The sequence below is a fragment of the Hippocampus zosterae genome, chromosome 2, assembly GCF_025434085.1.
Source record: "Hippocampus zosterae strain Florida chromosome 2, ASM2543408v3, whole genome shotgun sequence".
Classification (NCBI taxonomy): domain Eukaryota; kingdom Metazoa; phylum Chordata; class Actinopteri; order Syngnathiformes; family Syngnathidae; genus Hippocampus; species Hippocampus zosterae.
Genome location: NC_067452.1, coordinates 34,750,572 through 34,765,993, shown reverse-complemented (window position 1 = coordinate 34,765,993; position 15,422 = coordinate 34,750,572). Strand labels below are relative to the sequence as shown.

Sequence of the window (15,422 nt, the reverse complement as noted above, 5' to 3'; positions counted from 1 at the left end):
CATTTTGTTTGCCATCCATCAACATTTTGCAGATATTGGTATTTTATGTTTTCAAACAAATTTTCAATGGCAGTTGACAATGCTGTGGTATGAGAAGCTGCTGCTGTCTGTCAGGAATCGTAAAGGTGTGTTTGAACTAGAGCTGTCAAACGATTAAAATATTTAATCTAATTAAAAATGCAATTGTCATATTAACTCAAATGAATTAAAAAATTAATCGTGATTACTCACATATTTTTTGTCGTTTCTGAATTTCCTTTTACATTTTTTGTCCGATTTTTTCCCCATTTTAATGCTCTCATCAACTTGGAATCATTAATCAGTTTTCTATGTGCCAAATGCAAATATTTACTGAAATAATTTCAATTTTACATGAACATTTTTCACTTGGAGCAGTTGTTCACACATAATCTCTCACACAATATTACTGTCCATCAACAACAGTGAAAAAAAAAATTTTTTCACACAACAGCTGCTTTAACAGCTTTTTTAATGAAATCAAAACAGAGCAATATAACATTATAAAGTGCACATCGAAGGTAAACTAGTACTCAGCCTATAGTGGATTTAAACCATGGTTGCATACTTCGTTTTTCTCAAGTTTGCTTTGAACACAGCAGTCTGTTTCTGTATGTTTGTTGGAGAATAACGGGACCCTGGACACCAGTGTTATGTGCCGCTGTATTCAAAACTGCCCGCCGTACAAACAAGCGCAAGCATTTCCCCCGTGCTGCTGGGGCAAACCATTCTGAAAGAGGGGGGGTTCACTCCCCCTTACAAAGTCAGGCTATGTTGATTATGTTGGTACTTCTTGCGCGGAAGTCTCTCTACGGTTTTTGTGTCTACCTCATTTCGGATGACTACACTTGGTTCGTTGACAACACTGGAGACGTTTTATTTTCGCTAGGTCGCTACCACTGCACCATTGAACTTTCGTTGTCATGTCACCGCCTCTGCGCACCGTCACTGTCAGACGAACACAGAGAAGCTCCACCCGTTCTATTTATATGGACACGGAACGCTGTAACCTTCCACACAAAATAGTTCCAAACAAGTAACAATCGCGTCAGTGGCATACATCATATACCTGTATGATACAGAGAGAGAGAGGAACAGATAACTTTGATCTTGTCAGTGGAGCAATCTGGCAACTTTTTAAAAGTAAACTTTCCATTCATAAACTCTTTAAGTATCCGTTTTCGGTGTCTCGCGCTGCCATGGCTGGCAAAACAGACATGGGCGTGGACTTCTGCAAATCTGCAGCGCGCTTGTTTTGTTCTGGTGTATTTATACAGCAACGTAACATCCGCTTGTGACGTGTGCCGCGTTAATCTCGCGAGAAAAAAATTAATACCGTTAAAATTCATTTAAATTAATGCCAATAAAAACGCGCTAAACTGACAGCTCTAGTTTGAACGCATATAACAGATGGACTAAGAGCTATTCTGTCTGGGGATCCATCACGGGTCATTTTTGAGGAGTATAAAAAAAGCCTTTCCGATTTATAATGCGTTCCAAATCAGCATGACGGTACACACATAAGTCTGAATTTGTTTTTAATTCATTGTTCTTTTAATTCTGCTGCTTTCTTTTGTGTTGCCATTCTTCAAACGGGTCGGGCTGCGCATAAGACTTATTCGACAAGAGTCCGGTGAGTGTAATTCTCTTGCAGTCCTCCTCACATCTTCATGATATCATCTAAAATTATCCACAGCACTCAGAAATGTGTTGCCGTGATCACCTGTAAAACAAAGGGACTGTTCTGTCAGATGCACACCTCCCCAAAGTAACAATTTGTCAGTTTTAGTGCTAATCTGGCAATTGCATCGTTTTGCCTTCTGTGAAACTGTAGCCCTCTTCATTGCCAGTTCTGCTGAATGAGGAAAAAAGCCCAAGTGATGACGTTTAAAATAACCTAAGCAAATGATGGTTATGATGGCACACATACCGTCACCAATTCAACTTGTTAACTTTTGATAAGATGACAAACAACTTCTTTCCTCTTTCTGGTTCATTCCAGATTAGTTTGACATTCTTCCATGTTATCGCCTCTAGCAGGAACCCGAGGCAGTAGTATCTGCAGCCTACAGAAGTTTCCCAGGACGCGCAGCTTGCTTTGCGAGCACAGTGTTAAAAGGGTTCACCCTACACCAGGAGACAGGCCAGTGCACCAGAGGACATTGATGTGGCCTTGTACGCAGGTGGACAAAATTGTTGCTATGCCTCAATTCAACATGTTTATATTAGAATGCACTGTTTGAACGTAAATTCTCATTTGATTTTTTTTCCTGACTAAACAAAAATTCAATTGCGTGTCATTATTTTTTACATCACCTCAGAGACGTGCTTTCGCTCAGACTGAAAGTGAAGCACAGCGTCATGGACAGTAGCGAAGAGGCGTGACGTCGCTTTGTCGTTGGTAAAATTGCCAGTGCGCAGATTATCTACAACGCCGGCTGGAGAGAGAAACAAGCAAGTGAAGGGTGTGTGACAGAACAGAAGTAAGACGGGAAATAAAAAGGTATAGTGTTCATTTAGATGTGTCGCCGGCTTCATGCCAGGAAATTTACATTGACAAGATGCAAGCGCCACCTCCACACCAACTTGACCGTAATCTTTTACAATCTGAAAAAGACAAAACCATCAAAGAGAAAAAGTCAAGACATGACATTGCTTTATTCGTCTACCAATTAAATTCCTTTCACCCTCAGGATCGAATTCTGTGTTCCCGTAACATAAATGGGATACAAAGTCAGTCATCAAGGACGTCACCATCCATCCATTTTCTTAATCTGTTTATCCCTGCAAGGGTTGTGGGGGGTTCTGGAGCCTATCCCAGCTGTCTTCAGGCAGCAGTCAGGGGACACCCTGAACCGGTTGACAGCTACTCGCAGGGCACACATAGACGAACAACCATCCGCGTTCACACCCACACGGGGGACAATTTAGTGTATTCATTAACTATCCACGCTTGTTTTTGGAATGTGGGAGGAAACTGGAGTACCCGGAGAAAACCCACGCAGGCACCGGGAGAACATGCAAACTCCACACAGAAAGGCCGCAGCCGGAATTGAACCTCGCTCCTCTAGACTGTGAGGCCGACACGCTAAGATTAAATGCCCCTGCCGGTGTTGCTCTTTTGCTTAGCAACAGAGTACAAACATTCATTCATTCATCTTCCGAGCCGCTTGATCCTCACTAGGGTCGCGGGGGGTGCTGGAGCCTATCCCAGCTGTCTTCGGGCAGTAGGCAGGGGACACCCTGAATCGGTTGCCAGCCAATCGCAGGGCACACAGAAACAAACAACCATTCGCACTCACACTCACACCTAGGGACAATTTAGAGTGTTCAATCAGCCTGCCACGCATGTTTTTGGAATATGGGAGGAAACCGGAGCACCCGGAGAAAACCCACGCAGGCCCGGGGAGAACATGCAAACTCCACACAGGGAGGCCGGAGCTGGAATCGAACCCGGTACCTCTACACTGTGAAGCCGACGTGCTAACCACTGGACTACCGGGCCGCCCCAGAGTTCAAACAGGTTCGGTTGAAAAAAAAAACTCCAGCGTCTATGAACTGAAATACTTGGAGCACCCTTTCTCTCCTTATCAGAAAAAATGAGGTGTATATTTGAGGGAAGTTGATAATGTGCATGATCATTCTTAACTTTACACCTCTGATCTCCTGCCAGGTTCTGTCCATCAGCGGTATGCATGTGTTATTTTCTTACACCACGCAAGGTCTTGACTCCCACTGTGTCTAGAAAGTTGACAGGGCTCAGGTCAAGGATGATGGCTCTGGGCAGTGAAGGGTCAGGCTCAGCATCCACTTGAATGGAGGCTACATCCTTCTCGTGCTCCTCCAGCTCTCGCTCCTGAGTATGCCGAAGGATGGAAATGCAAGGAAATGTTTTATTCATTTCCTAATAAGAGAAAATGCATTTGGCTAAGGGTAAATGTTGAAAAAAATCACAATCTGGTTTCATGTGTGAGCAGTATGACACAAAGCAATTCTGTCACAGACGGACCTTTGGCAGTCTCACCATGTCCGCCGTGTTGTTTTTTGCAGCGTTTTTGGCTTTTTGGTTCTCGTACTTCTTCTTTTTGGCTTCAAGTTTCTTCTTCGCTGACAGGATTTTGGTAATGTCAATGCCGGACTAAAATGCACAGCGAAAGACAATTATACACAGTAACACCAACTTTTTTTTCTCCCCGGTAGAGTAGTATGCATGAATTACACGTCACCACTTATTCATGTTTCATTGCATATTCTACTCACTGACCGGTCATATGCCAGAAATCCTCTGCACAAAATCTCATCAACCAGTAAGACTGATCAAGCTCTCATGAATCCTCTAAACATGTCAATCCAGTCATTTTCTCGACCACTTGTTCTCATTAGGTTTGCCCGTGAGCTGCAGTCCATCTTCAGGTGCGCGGAACGCTGGTCGCCAATCCACAAAAAGCAGTCATAGTCAATTTCATACCTATGCCCACTTAAGAGCAATTAACCCAACATTTTAAAATGTGGGAGGGAGGGAGGGAGGCGGCATACCCAGTAAAAGGCACATGAAGAACATGTGGACTCCACATAGGACCCAGTTGAGTAAAATAAGTGAAAAAAAATATCCACTGATATCATGTTGGAAAAGGCTTGATGTATCATTTTGTAAAAATTGTGTATGCTAAATATTGTGTAGATAAAAAAGTTAAGTCAAGAATACTTCAAGTTGAATGTCAGTGACGTCAAGTTCGAGCATCATTTCTCTTTTACCTTGATTGATATCAAGGTAAAACACCCGAAAAGAAAAAAAAGGAAAAAAAATCCACAACCATTGTATATTTCGACTACGTTGAATGATGAATTTGTGCACCAATTCTTTCCTCATTGAAAAGCAATCGTTCCTGCAAGCACCCGCTCATCAAGTTACGGCCATTTGGTTAGAACAGAAAACTCCAATCATCTTACAAGGAGCGACGTTTTTGTGAAAGCTGATTTGTGCTCTCAAAAAAAGGCTCCTTATTGCTTGTCTTTCTGACAAGTTGACATTCATTCATTCATCTTCTGAGCCGCTTGATCCTACAAGTTGACATGTAAATATTCAATGATTATCTCTTCTGTCAAGCATGTTTTTTCCGAGATGTGGTTTTCTTTTTCCAAACAAAAGTGATGCACAGGAAAGACTTGGCTGACATTATGAACAATGTTGGAGATTGAATTTTTGTGCGCGAGTGTGCCTGTGTGCGCTCACCATCTTGTCCAGTGCATCTTGATACATCTCAGCATTGGCAAAGTAGAGAGTGGCAGAAGATCGGAAGATCAAAATACCAGGCACTTCTCTCACCTAACAGGAGTCAGATGGTTACAAAACAAAACAAAAACTATCCGGAAAATCTACCTGATAAATTTCCACTGACAAGCCACAACATTATGACTACATTAAATAAAGAATAGCCGAGGACCGGAGTTGGACATGCCTGCTTTTGTGGAAGATGCGACTCCTTTTCAATCCTGCTTTTTATGCCAACAAAGCGACAGCCGTGGGTTCATTTTACAGTGTTACGTCTTTGGGCATGATTATTGATGCATATTGTGAGATGCTAGGGTTAAGTTTGTTAGAATGTGTTTTTGTGGACTCATGAAAATGTCATTCATGAAATTGTGATGAATTTCTTGCAAGTGCACGTCTCATCTCCAAGTCCCCGCGGGGAACGCCACACCTGGCGGTTCACGCCTGACTTGAAAGCAAATGAAACACTACGTATAATCTCAATTTTTCTGCGAATTCTCGGAAACAAACTTGTGATAACAAGACATACTTGTCACCTGAGGAGTTTCTTCAGACAATTTGTTGTGTATTTCCCAGGTCATGTTTATGACAGCGGTATAGATATACTCAAATTTACATCCTGTTTGCACGAACTTTGGAAGGCTTCAAATGAAACGTTTCAATCTTAGGCTTGAACAAGTAATTGTGAAATGCACAAAGGTTTTAAAAGAACAGTTAAGTAGACTTTAATCTAAATCTGTCAAGTGAGCAAAGAATTGAGTCTCCCCTGATTTGAGTTGGATGGCAAATCTATCTCTGACTGCGACTTTGAAAGACAACCCTGCTCAAACCTCCCCACTTGGCGACATCTTGCTTCTTGGTCATCGATATTTTTGCTTTCTTTATTGTTGTTTGCGGTCTCACGAGTTTTGCTTCAAACACTGGCAGTAATACTTCCAGTTAGCTTGAGTTTTTCAGTGCTCGTCTATGAAACCACCACACATGGCAGGTTAGCTATGACAATTCTGCTGCCGGAAGCACAAGGCGAAGGTGAAGAAAATAACAAGGGTGGTCCTGATGAAGCTCAGAAACCCAAGCAAACCTTCAGTGATCAAACGCAAGTGCCACTGGGGCTTCATTTTGGCACATACAAAAGCTTGGTGAATTACATAAAGTCCAAACATTGTGCATTACAAAACGTCCGTATCAGTAAATAGTTACGACCAACTCAAGCTTTTCTATCACGTCCCATTTCTCCCATACATCCATTCATTTATATATATTTTTTTATCCTCTTCATTCAGTTTGGCTTGCCCTAGGGTAGAATTTGGTATTCTGACTTATATGTTTGAATATCAGTAAATATTAAATATTGTCCATATACAGAAGTCTAGCATGAATTGTGTGTCTTTGGGTCAAAGTACAAATCTATTTTGGTGAAAGAACGCATGGTTTATTTTCCTATAGCCCCACTTAACATATACTGATTTAACTTGGTTGTTCGTCATCCATCCTCTAAAACAATCCAAAACATGACGTGGTGTCCCAAGTGGTGAGTGGAAGGCAAACAATTGCGACTGTTGAGGATTGTAGAAAAATGCGCGTACATGTCAGGGTTTGTCAGGTAAACGGGTAAAATGTTTGTCCTGACTAAAACATTGACAGTTTTTGTTGACTAAAACTAGACGAATCAAATTACCATTTTTTGGGGGGTGGGGGGGGGGGACTAAAACAAAGACTGAAATGCATGACTCGGTCGACTAAAAAGGGACTACCGGTAAATAAAAACAAGTGTGAGGTTGGCTAAATTGCGCGCTTTAAACTGGACGAAAACGGACAGTAGATTTACAAATGGCTGAAAAAGTTAACACTTGGGTCGTGGCAGGTAGCCTTTGCATTCGATGACTTGGAAATTAAACAATTTAAAAAATCTTCAGAAGGAAATGTGTCAACAAAAATACTGTAAAATGAAGAGTTAGAAGTTTGCATCCTGCAGGTATTTATAACACACATGAAATTAACTCTGAAAAATCATATTTTCTACCTGAGGGTAATCCTGCAAAGGCTTGTAGATTTCTGTGTTTGGAACCTGCCCCAATTTGGAGTATTTAGGTCTGGAAAAACACATGGAGAGGAAAAATGTGAATCAATTGCAACATGTGTTTACATTCATTCGGGCTTTGCAGAAACAACTGATGATGATGATGAGAACACTATTATTTATTTCTCACAGCTGTGTCCGGAAGATGACGGTAAGCATTGAGAAGCCAATGGAGGCAGCCAGTCCGAGGTCGGGGTTCAACAGCAGGGTGAGTAGGAAAGTGGCGACCCAGATCACCTGGAAGCAAGACGATAAGAAAATGGATTTGGGGAAGGCCACAAAGCAGCGTTTAAGAGAAATCTTGCACCCCCCCCCCCCCAAACCCCGTCCCCAAACTAAATCAACTCTCAAAAGTAAGCATGAAGGGGAGCTTGTTCGCTTGAAAGTTGACCTTTACATTTCTCACTTGTCCAAGCTCAGCATGTAATTTCTTGATATGTTTGTGAATTACCCAGGAGGGTTAAAAGAGACGTTCAAATTAAAAATCCTCAATGCCGAGCAAACCACTAGACATGACATTGGCTTGAGTGTCTACTATACGGTAAACATCTTGCACACTTATGCTGCCAGATTGGCAAAGTTGGCGTACATTCAAGCATGTGTCACTCATCAGAAGCCAACACTTGACACTTTGTTCTGCTTACCTTTTGGCTTTGTACTAATCGTGTGTAGTGTAGAAGTCATAGATGAAGAAACTTGTTGGATGAGTGGGAATAATTAGCCAGCTAATGAGCACCATTAACCAAAAATTGTGATGAACGGTAGACACATTGTCAGCAAGAGGCAATTGAAAAAGGGGTGAGTAGGTGGTTTAATTTCACACCTGAAAGGTGGGCAGGAATATCACAACCCCCCCCCCCCTCCCAAAAAAAATGTGCCTTGAAGGAGTCAATTTTCTTGATGTCACAATTAAAATGTTCATTTGATTTTGATTAATTCCTCTGCAAAAAAAAAAAAAAAAAACAACTACAACGTCTTCCACTCCACAGCCTTTTTCCCCACTAACCATGTCTGTTTTGTTACTCCTCCACAGTGCAGGTATGTCCATGAATTGCTTCATCATACCATGTAGGTTCACATAGATGATGGCAGCCAGCATTGCCTGCATTCAAAAACGAGAACAGATAAGATAAGATAAGATAAGATATCCTTTATTCGTCCCACACTGGGGAAATTTACAGCCTCCAGCAGCAAGAATGTATGTAGAAAGAAGAAAGAAGAAAGAGAAAAAAACAACAAACATCTTTCAATTAAATGCAATATGAACACAAAATGGCTAAATCGCAGTACTATTTACAATTTTCCTTCACATCATTTAATTATTATTATTATTATTATGATTGTTATTTTTTATTCATCAGCCTGACAGCAGTCGGTAGGAACGAGCGTCGGTATCTCTCCTTCTTGCAGCGCGGGTGTAACAGTCTCTGGCTGAAGGAGCTACCAAGTGCTGTCAGGGCGGCTGGAGGGATTGGGAGGGACTGGCCATCATAGCTTTTAGCTTAGTTAGCATCCTTCTGTTGCCCACCTCCTCCAGAGTGTCAAGGGAGCAACCCAGGACAGAACTGGCCTTCCTGACCAGTCGCTCCAGTCTCTTTCTGTCCCGGGCTGAGATGCTGCCTGACCAGCAGACAATGCCATAATGGATGGCCGAGGCCACCACCGAGTTATAGAACGTCTTAAGGAGTGACCCCTGAACCCCAAAAGACCTCAGTTTCCTGAGTGTCCTTTCCTAATCAGACCAAATCTAATCTAACCAAAACGTGAATCTTTTATGAAACAATATCACAAACAAACAAACAAAAAAAACATAAGCACTTGCTAGATTGGTTGCCTTTATGTCTCCCAACGCACATAGTGAGTCAAGTAATGATGAATGGTGGGCTACACATGCTGAAGCTTGTGCTGCTTGACTATGATTGGTACTGTTAAACAGCAGGATGACCAGCTTGGGCATGACTCATGTTGTGTGCGGTGACTGCCTTAACACTTGAGGGTTGTTGATTTATCACCTGTGTCCAAATGTACAGTACATCAAACCATATTCTGGATGATGATGTGTTTTTCGGCAAAAGTCATGAGTAACGACTTGATTCAGAACTCGTTTTTAATGTGTCAACACTAAAGGCAGACGTGGTTTTTGGGTGCGAGGCCGAGCTCTGGACATTCAGACATTTTCACGCTAGGGAGAACGAGCTTTGGACTACTAAGCCAGTTTATTGGTATGTATGTGTTGCATTCATTTAAGAATCAGCATCTATTCTGAAGATGATCCACATCTCACAGAAATGTCTGGAAATGGCTTCGCGTCGACACGACACACATGCATACGCACCTTGGGTAGGTCTTCAAACAGAGCTCCGATCCACAGGGTGATGAAAAGAATAACAACGGCTGATAGTGCCCCAGCAACCTGCGTTGAGGAGAGACGTAACATAATTACTAGAGGACGGCCCTGCCTTTCTTCCCCTAATAAACCGAAATGATCAACGGGGTCGTCAAAATTCATCCGTTTCCTCCTTTCAGCGCATGAGGTGCTGTGTGATGTTGAACACTTTACTCAAGTGCACGTCTGCCAAGACTTTGACATTCATCAACCGCTGAATCAATGAATCTGACATCTTAATAGCTGAGAAGGAAATAACATTGAATCCTACCTGTTTTTCTTCACAGACTGCAATCAGAGAAGACAACTAGATTTGATAAGATTTCACAGGGGTATAATTGTGGATTTCGAGAAATATATGGTTGCAACCTGCCGCAATCGTTCCCACTAGACCTATTCCAATTGTGAATCGTTATTTACTGACGAGGTACAAAATGAAAGCGGCAAAAGAAAAATGTTCCTGATGTGATAGGACAAATTTGGAGGAAGTACAATGTTTTTTTTTTTTTTACCCATCCATCCATCCATCATCTACCGCTTATCCGGGGCCGGGTCGCGGGGGCAACAGCTTTAGCAGGGAAGCCCAGACTTCCCTCTCCCTAGCTGCTACTTCCAGCTCTCCCGGGGGATCCCGAGGCGTTCCCAGGCCAGCTGGGTGACATAGTCTCTCCAGCGTGTCCTGGGTCTTCCTCGGGGTCTCCTCCCGGTGGGACATGACCGGAACACCTCACCGGGGAGGCGCTCAGGAGCCATCCGAATCAGATGCCCAAGCCACCTCATCTGGCTCCTCTCGATGTGGAGGAGAAGCGGCTCGACTCTGAGCCCCTCCCGGATGACTGAGCTTCTCACCTTATCTCTAAGGGAGAGCCCGGACACCCTGCGGAGAAAACTCATTTCGGCCGCTTGTATCCGGGATCTCGTTCTTTCGGTCACGACCCATAGCTCGTAACCATAGGTGAGGGTTGGGACGTAGATCGACCGGTAAATTGAGAGCTTCGCCTTTTGGCTCAGCTCCTTCTTCACCACGACAGACCAATACAACGTCCGCAAAAAAAAAAACCCTCCGTGAGTCGTCACCTTACCGTGGTGGAGGGGTTTGTGTGTCCCAATGATCCTAGAAGCTAAGTTTTCTGGGGCTTTATGCCCCTGGCAGGGTCACCCATGGCAAAGAGGTTCTAGGTGAGGGGCCAGACAAAGCACGGCTCAAAGACCCCAATGATGATTGAAATAAATGTGTTTTTTTTTACCATTTCAAACAATCTTGCTAACTTTTCGCATAATAGACTACAGCATTTCTAATCAATTACGACTCCACAAAATTCGATATGCCTGTAGTGCAAGAATCACATCGCTGCTCGAAACTTCACATTTACGAGCACAAAGCTACAGTGCTGTCGCTGCATCATACCGAGGACTGTTGATGATCTTTTCAAGTTCAACTCTGGTGTCAATGTAACAAAGGAATTGTTTTGTCATATTCCCGGATGAATTTATGGCAGGTCTGTGCTCTCACTTGTGTTTGTTTATTGACAATAACTCTCGACAATAACTCAAAATATGAAAGGAAAATGGAATAAGTGCAAAACGAAATTGGTATGAAATATCCTTCCCACCTGAGTCTTCCCTCCTGTGCTCTCCTGCACCATCGAGCGGGACATAGAACAGCTGACGGCGAAACACTGGAACACTGCCCCGATGGAGTTACTGAGCCCCAAGGCTATCAGTTCCTTTCAGCATAAAAGCCACTCGTTTGACTCGTCATTTCAACATCCTTGTCTTCGCGCTTGTGCCCTACCTGGTTACTGTCCACTTTATATCCATATTTCAGTGCAAAGATCCTTCCCAGTGAAATGGCGATGCCGTAGCCAACCACAGACAGGGCAAAGGCGTCCCCAATCACCTGACTGAAGAGCGAGGGGGGCGGGAAAACAGGCGGCTGGAGGCTGCTCGATAAAAGACAAAGAACTAGAAAAAAAAATCACCTCCCCTTATTGTTACATGAATTTAAAAAAACTTGGTTTCTCACCCTGATGGAATTTCTCCAACCACATCTACTCCATATTTTTCCTGTAAGTTCACTTGCCAGGATATCAATGTAGCTATGGTGATCTGGAATACAGTATAAGTACCGTATTTTCCACACTATAAGGCGCTTGGGAGTAGAAGGCGCACCTTCAATGAATGGCCTTTTTAAAAAACTTTTCATATACAGACAGGGCAGACCGCATCATAAGGCGCATAGAATAGAAGCTCCGATAGTGGTTGCGTTATGCATCCACTAGATGGAGCTACACTAAAGAGAATACAATATAGCTTTATAGAGAGCTTTCACAACCGCTGCAGCTGTAACAAAGATCTTGACAGAACATTTAAAATGCGTCCAAGAAATCTGACTATTGACTATCGCCACATATAAGGGGCACTGTCGGCTTGTAAGAAAATTGAATGCTTTGAGGTGCGCCTTATAGTGCGTAAAATACGGTATGTAAATTGTTGATGAATTCATTTGTTGTCAAATTGAGTGCGCCTCTATTTGTGTGAGTGAAGTGATCTCCGGTGCTTCATACTCACGCCGAGCAACTCCACAGGTATTGGGACAGGTATTTTTTTACTCAAGTAGGAATTGAGCTCCTTGGCAAGGATGAGGCCAATAATGGCGACAATGCTGACCACCAGAGTCCCGATGTTGGTCTGTGGAATTAGATAACATATCTCCAGCACTGTCTGTAATAAAACGATAAAGGAGAGATAAAGCATATGTGATGTGGCAGATGTAAAGATACTCAAAAACATTTTTATAACTGCCGTATCTCAGTGAATGTACACAAATTCATGCTCATAGACAACCACAATAGCATACCAGCCTGGTCATGTTTATGATACTGTTTGTATAGTACTACAAAAAAAATCGTCGGCACAATCACATTCCAGTCAGAAGGTCAACGTAAACAAGACTTTTGTCTTTTGAATAACATTCAGTCCATGGGAAAAAATGTATAAAGTTCATCGATATGCAATTGTTTGCCGGTAGTGATACGTCAAGAACTGCTACCAACACATTACTTCTGTATACAAAATGGCAAGATACTTCTCTTTATGAATGTTACGTTGCATAGACTGTGATACGTTTTCCTTCTGAATTCTCATCGGGAGCAAATTTTTCCATATGAGCGCGATGACCTCACGTACATATATCAAGGAGAGCGGTCCGCTGTATCTCAAGGGGCTGAATCCAAAGGTGTATTTGAGCTGGGACACAATAACGTGGATTGCAGCGCCTGTGGTGTAACCTCTGACCAGCGGTTCTGAGAGGTAAGTCACCACAAATCCAAAATGGACCAGACCGAGCAGGATCTACATGGAGTGGGCAAACGAGACATAGGAAATTCAGAAACGTAGGCTTCGTTACAACTTGGCATGGAAACAAATACTGCACCTGAAATAATCCTGTTAAGAAAGTAACGGCGGTGGCCACTCGCATCCGTTCGGCATCGCGAGCAAGGACGTCCAATACACTCACGTTGGTCATATTGTCCCATATCATAAAATTGGAGTCTGGGGCTAATCGCTCCGTAACCCCGCCGAGCATCACACTAATCACTGCAAATGTTCCTGATGGAGAAAGAAGAATGCAACGTATAATCCGAAGACCGTACATTCTCCAAGATAGGCGGCCCGGTGTTCGAGTGGTTAGCGCGTCAACCTCGCAGTGCAGAGGTTGTGGGTTCGATCTCGGCTCTGGCCTTCCTGTGTGGAGTTTGTGGAGTTCTCAGCCATGCCTGCGTAGGTTTTCTCCGGGTACTCCGGTTTCCTCCCTTATTCCAAAAACATGCATGGCAGGCTGAATGAACGCTCTAAATTGCCCTTAGGTGTGAGTGTTAGCGCGCATGGTTGTTCCTCTCTGTGATCCCTGCGATTGGCTGGCAACCGGTTCAGGGTGTCCCCCGCTTACTGCCCGAAGACAGCTGGGATAGGCTGCAGCACCCCCCGCGACCCTAGTGAGGATCAAGCGGCTCAGAAAATGGATGGATGTGCATTCCCCAAGATAGAATGCCAGAAGGCACCTATATTACCATGTACCTACTGACAATCCTTCAACCGAACAAGTTGGGTTTCCTGTTAGTATATCAGCTCAGTATTTTAAAAAAAAGCAGACCCAGATTTCACATTAAGTACGAATCCCAATTCCAATGAAGTTGGGATACTGTGATTAACAAATTAAAAAATAAATACAATTAAAACCTTTTTCAACCTATTTTCAATTGAATATACAGCAAAGACAAGATGTTTGATGTTCAAATTGATGAACGTTACTGCTTTTGTTGTTGTTTTTTTTTTTTGTTACATATTCTCTCATTTTCAATGTGATTCCTGCAACCCAAAAACAACAAAAGCTAGGACGAGGGCAACAAAAAGATAAGTGTCTAGACTGGGGGTGTAAGGAGCATTCCAGAAAGGCTCAGTTTCATAAGCAAGGATGGGCATGGCAAGGGTAAAGTAATTTTTATTTTTATTTTTTTGATGGACATCCCTGCTTATGTCGGAAGTCTGTGCCAAGCCACTTTCTACATGTGTTACAACAGCGTGGCTTTACATAAAAGAGTCGTGAAATATTGCCTGCCAGCAGTCCAGACCCACCTCCCATTGGAAATGTGTGTCGCACAACGAAGCGCGAACATGACAAAATGACAAGGGAGACACTGGACTGTTGAGCAACTCATGTTGTACATCAAGCAAGAATTACAAAGAATTCCACCTACAAAGCTTCAGAAATGTTTGAGTCTTGTTAAAGTAACACCGTGGTAAAAATGCCCCTTTCCCAGCTTTTTGGGAATGTGTTGCAGGTATCAAGTTCCAAGCGAGTGAATAATGCAAAATAAGAAAAGTTCATCAGTTTCAACATGAAATACAGTAACTTGTCTCTGTAGTGTATGTGTTTTTATTTACATCCGAACGTCATCGGAATTGGGGTTTCTCAGTTTGTAACAAAGGTGACTATTTCAGTATGCGCACTTTTTTTGGTGACATTTTGTTTGGTGGCTTTCCCAAAGAGAACTTTGTCATGTAAAATATGTGTTCAATACAAGACGTGAGACGCTGTTCTTGAGAATATGTTGCGTGGCGAAGTACCAACCTATTGAGATGTGCTTGGACGTGCCGAAGATGAAGTAGATGAGGACGGGGTAGAAAGAGGAGTAAAGGCCAAAAACTGGTGCAACGCCCGCTAACAAGGCGTAGGCCATACCTTGCAAAAAAATAAAATAAAATAATTAATAATAATAATAATAATAATTACCATTACATCAACAATTACATTGTTAAACTTCACCAAAAGTCATCGCAATAAATATCCAAAACAGGAGTTTATCTGAAGAAGTTCAAGTTCAAGCTTGACAAGTTCAGCAAGCGTCAGTATGCCGCAAGATATAAAGTCGGCGTACCTCACCTTGGGGCAGCTGCATGATGCCCACACTGAGCCCAGAGATGAGGTCGCCCAGGGCGTTTTCTTTGATGGCGTAACGAGGCAACCACGACAGAACAGGGATGCTCCCTAGCAGGGACCTCTTGATTCTGGGACCAGAACACCTGAGACGCAGATTTGACCCGAGGGTGACACACACACACACACACACGAGGGGGATACTTTCATAGGTGGTCCCGGTGCG

General features: G+C 43.0%; 1 protein-coding gene and 1 long non-coding RNA gene across 3 annotated transcripts; one reads left to right on the top strand and one right to left on the bottom strand.

Moving 5' to 3' along the window:
- LOC127595716 (uncharacterized) lies at window positions 1–1,473 on the top strand. Its single transcript, XR_007961319.1, has 2 exons — window positions 1–129; window positions 1,411–1,473. It is a non-coding gene; the product is annotated as an uncharacterized LOC127595716 (long non-coding RNA).
- A 66-nt stretch (window positions 1,474–1,539) lies between these two features.
- On the bottom strand, window positions 1,540–15,394 carry slc26a6 (solute carrier family 26 member 6). Of its 2 annotated transcripts, XM_052057364.1 has the most exons (18): window positions 15,203–15,394; window positions 14,891–15,001; window positions 13,193–13,368; window positions 12,946–13,110; window positions 12,328–12,480; window positions 11,783–11,865; window positions 11,552–11,699; window positions 11,370–11,483; window positions 9,706–9,783; window positions 8,377–8,472; window positions 7,501–7,607; window positions 7,314–7,383; window positions 5,252–5,344; window positions 4,043–4,156; window positions 3,731–3,874; window positions 2,571–2,625; window positions 2,335–2,456; window positions 1,540–1,741 (listed from the first exon to the last, which is right to left on the bottom strand). In XM_052057364.1, exons 1-18 carry the CDS (start codon window positions 15,216–15,218, stop codon window positions 1,718–1,720), a joined length of 1,869 nt encoding a protein of 622 aa, XP_051913324.1. In that variant the 5' UTR covers window positions 15,219–15,394; the 3' UTR covers window positions 1,540–1,717. The 2 variants fall into 2 exon arrangements, with proteins under 2 accessions (XP_051913324.1, XP_051913323.1); XM_052057363.1 differs by lacking the exon at window positions 4,043–4,156 and having other exon boundaries at window positions 15,203–15,355.
- Between the last annotated feature and the right edge of the window lie 28 nt (window positions 15,395–15,422).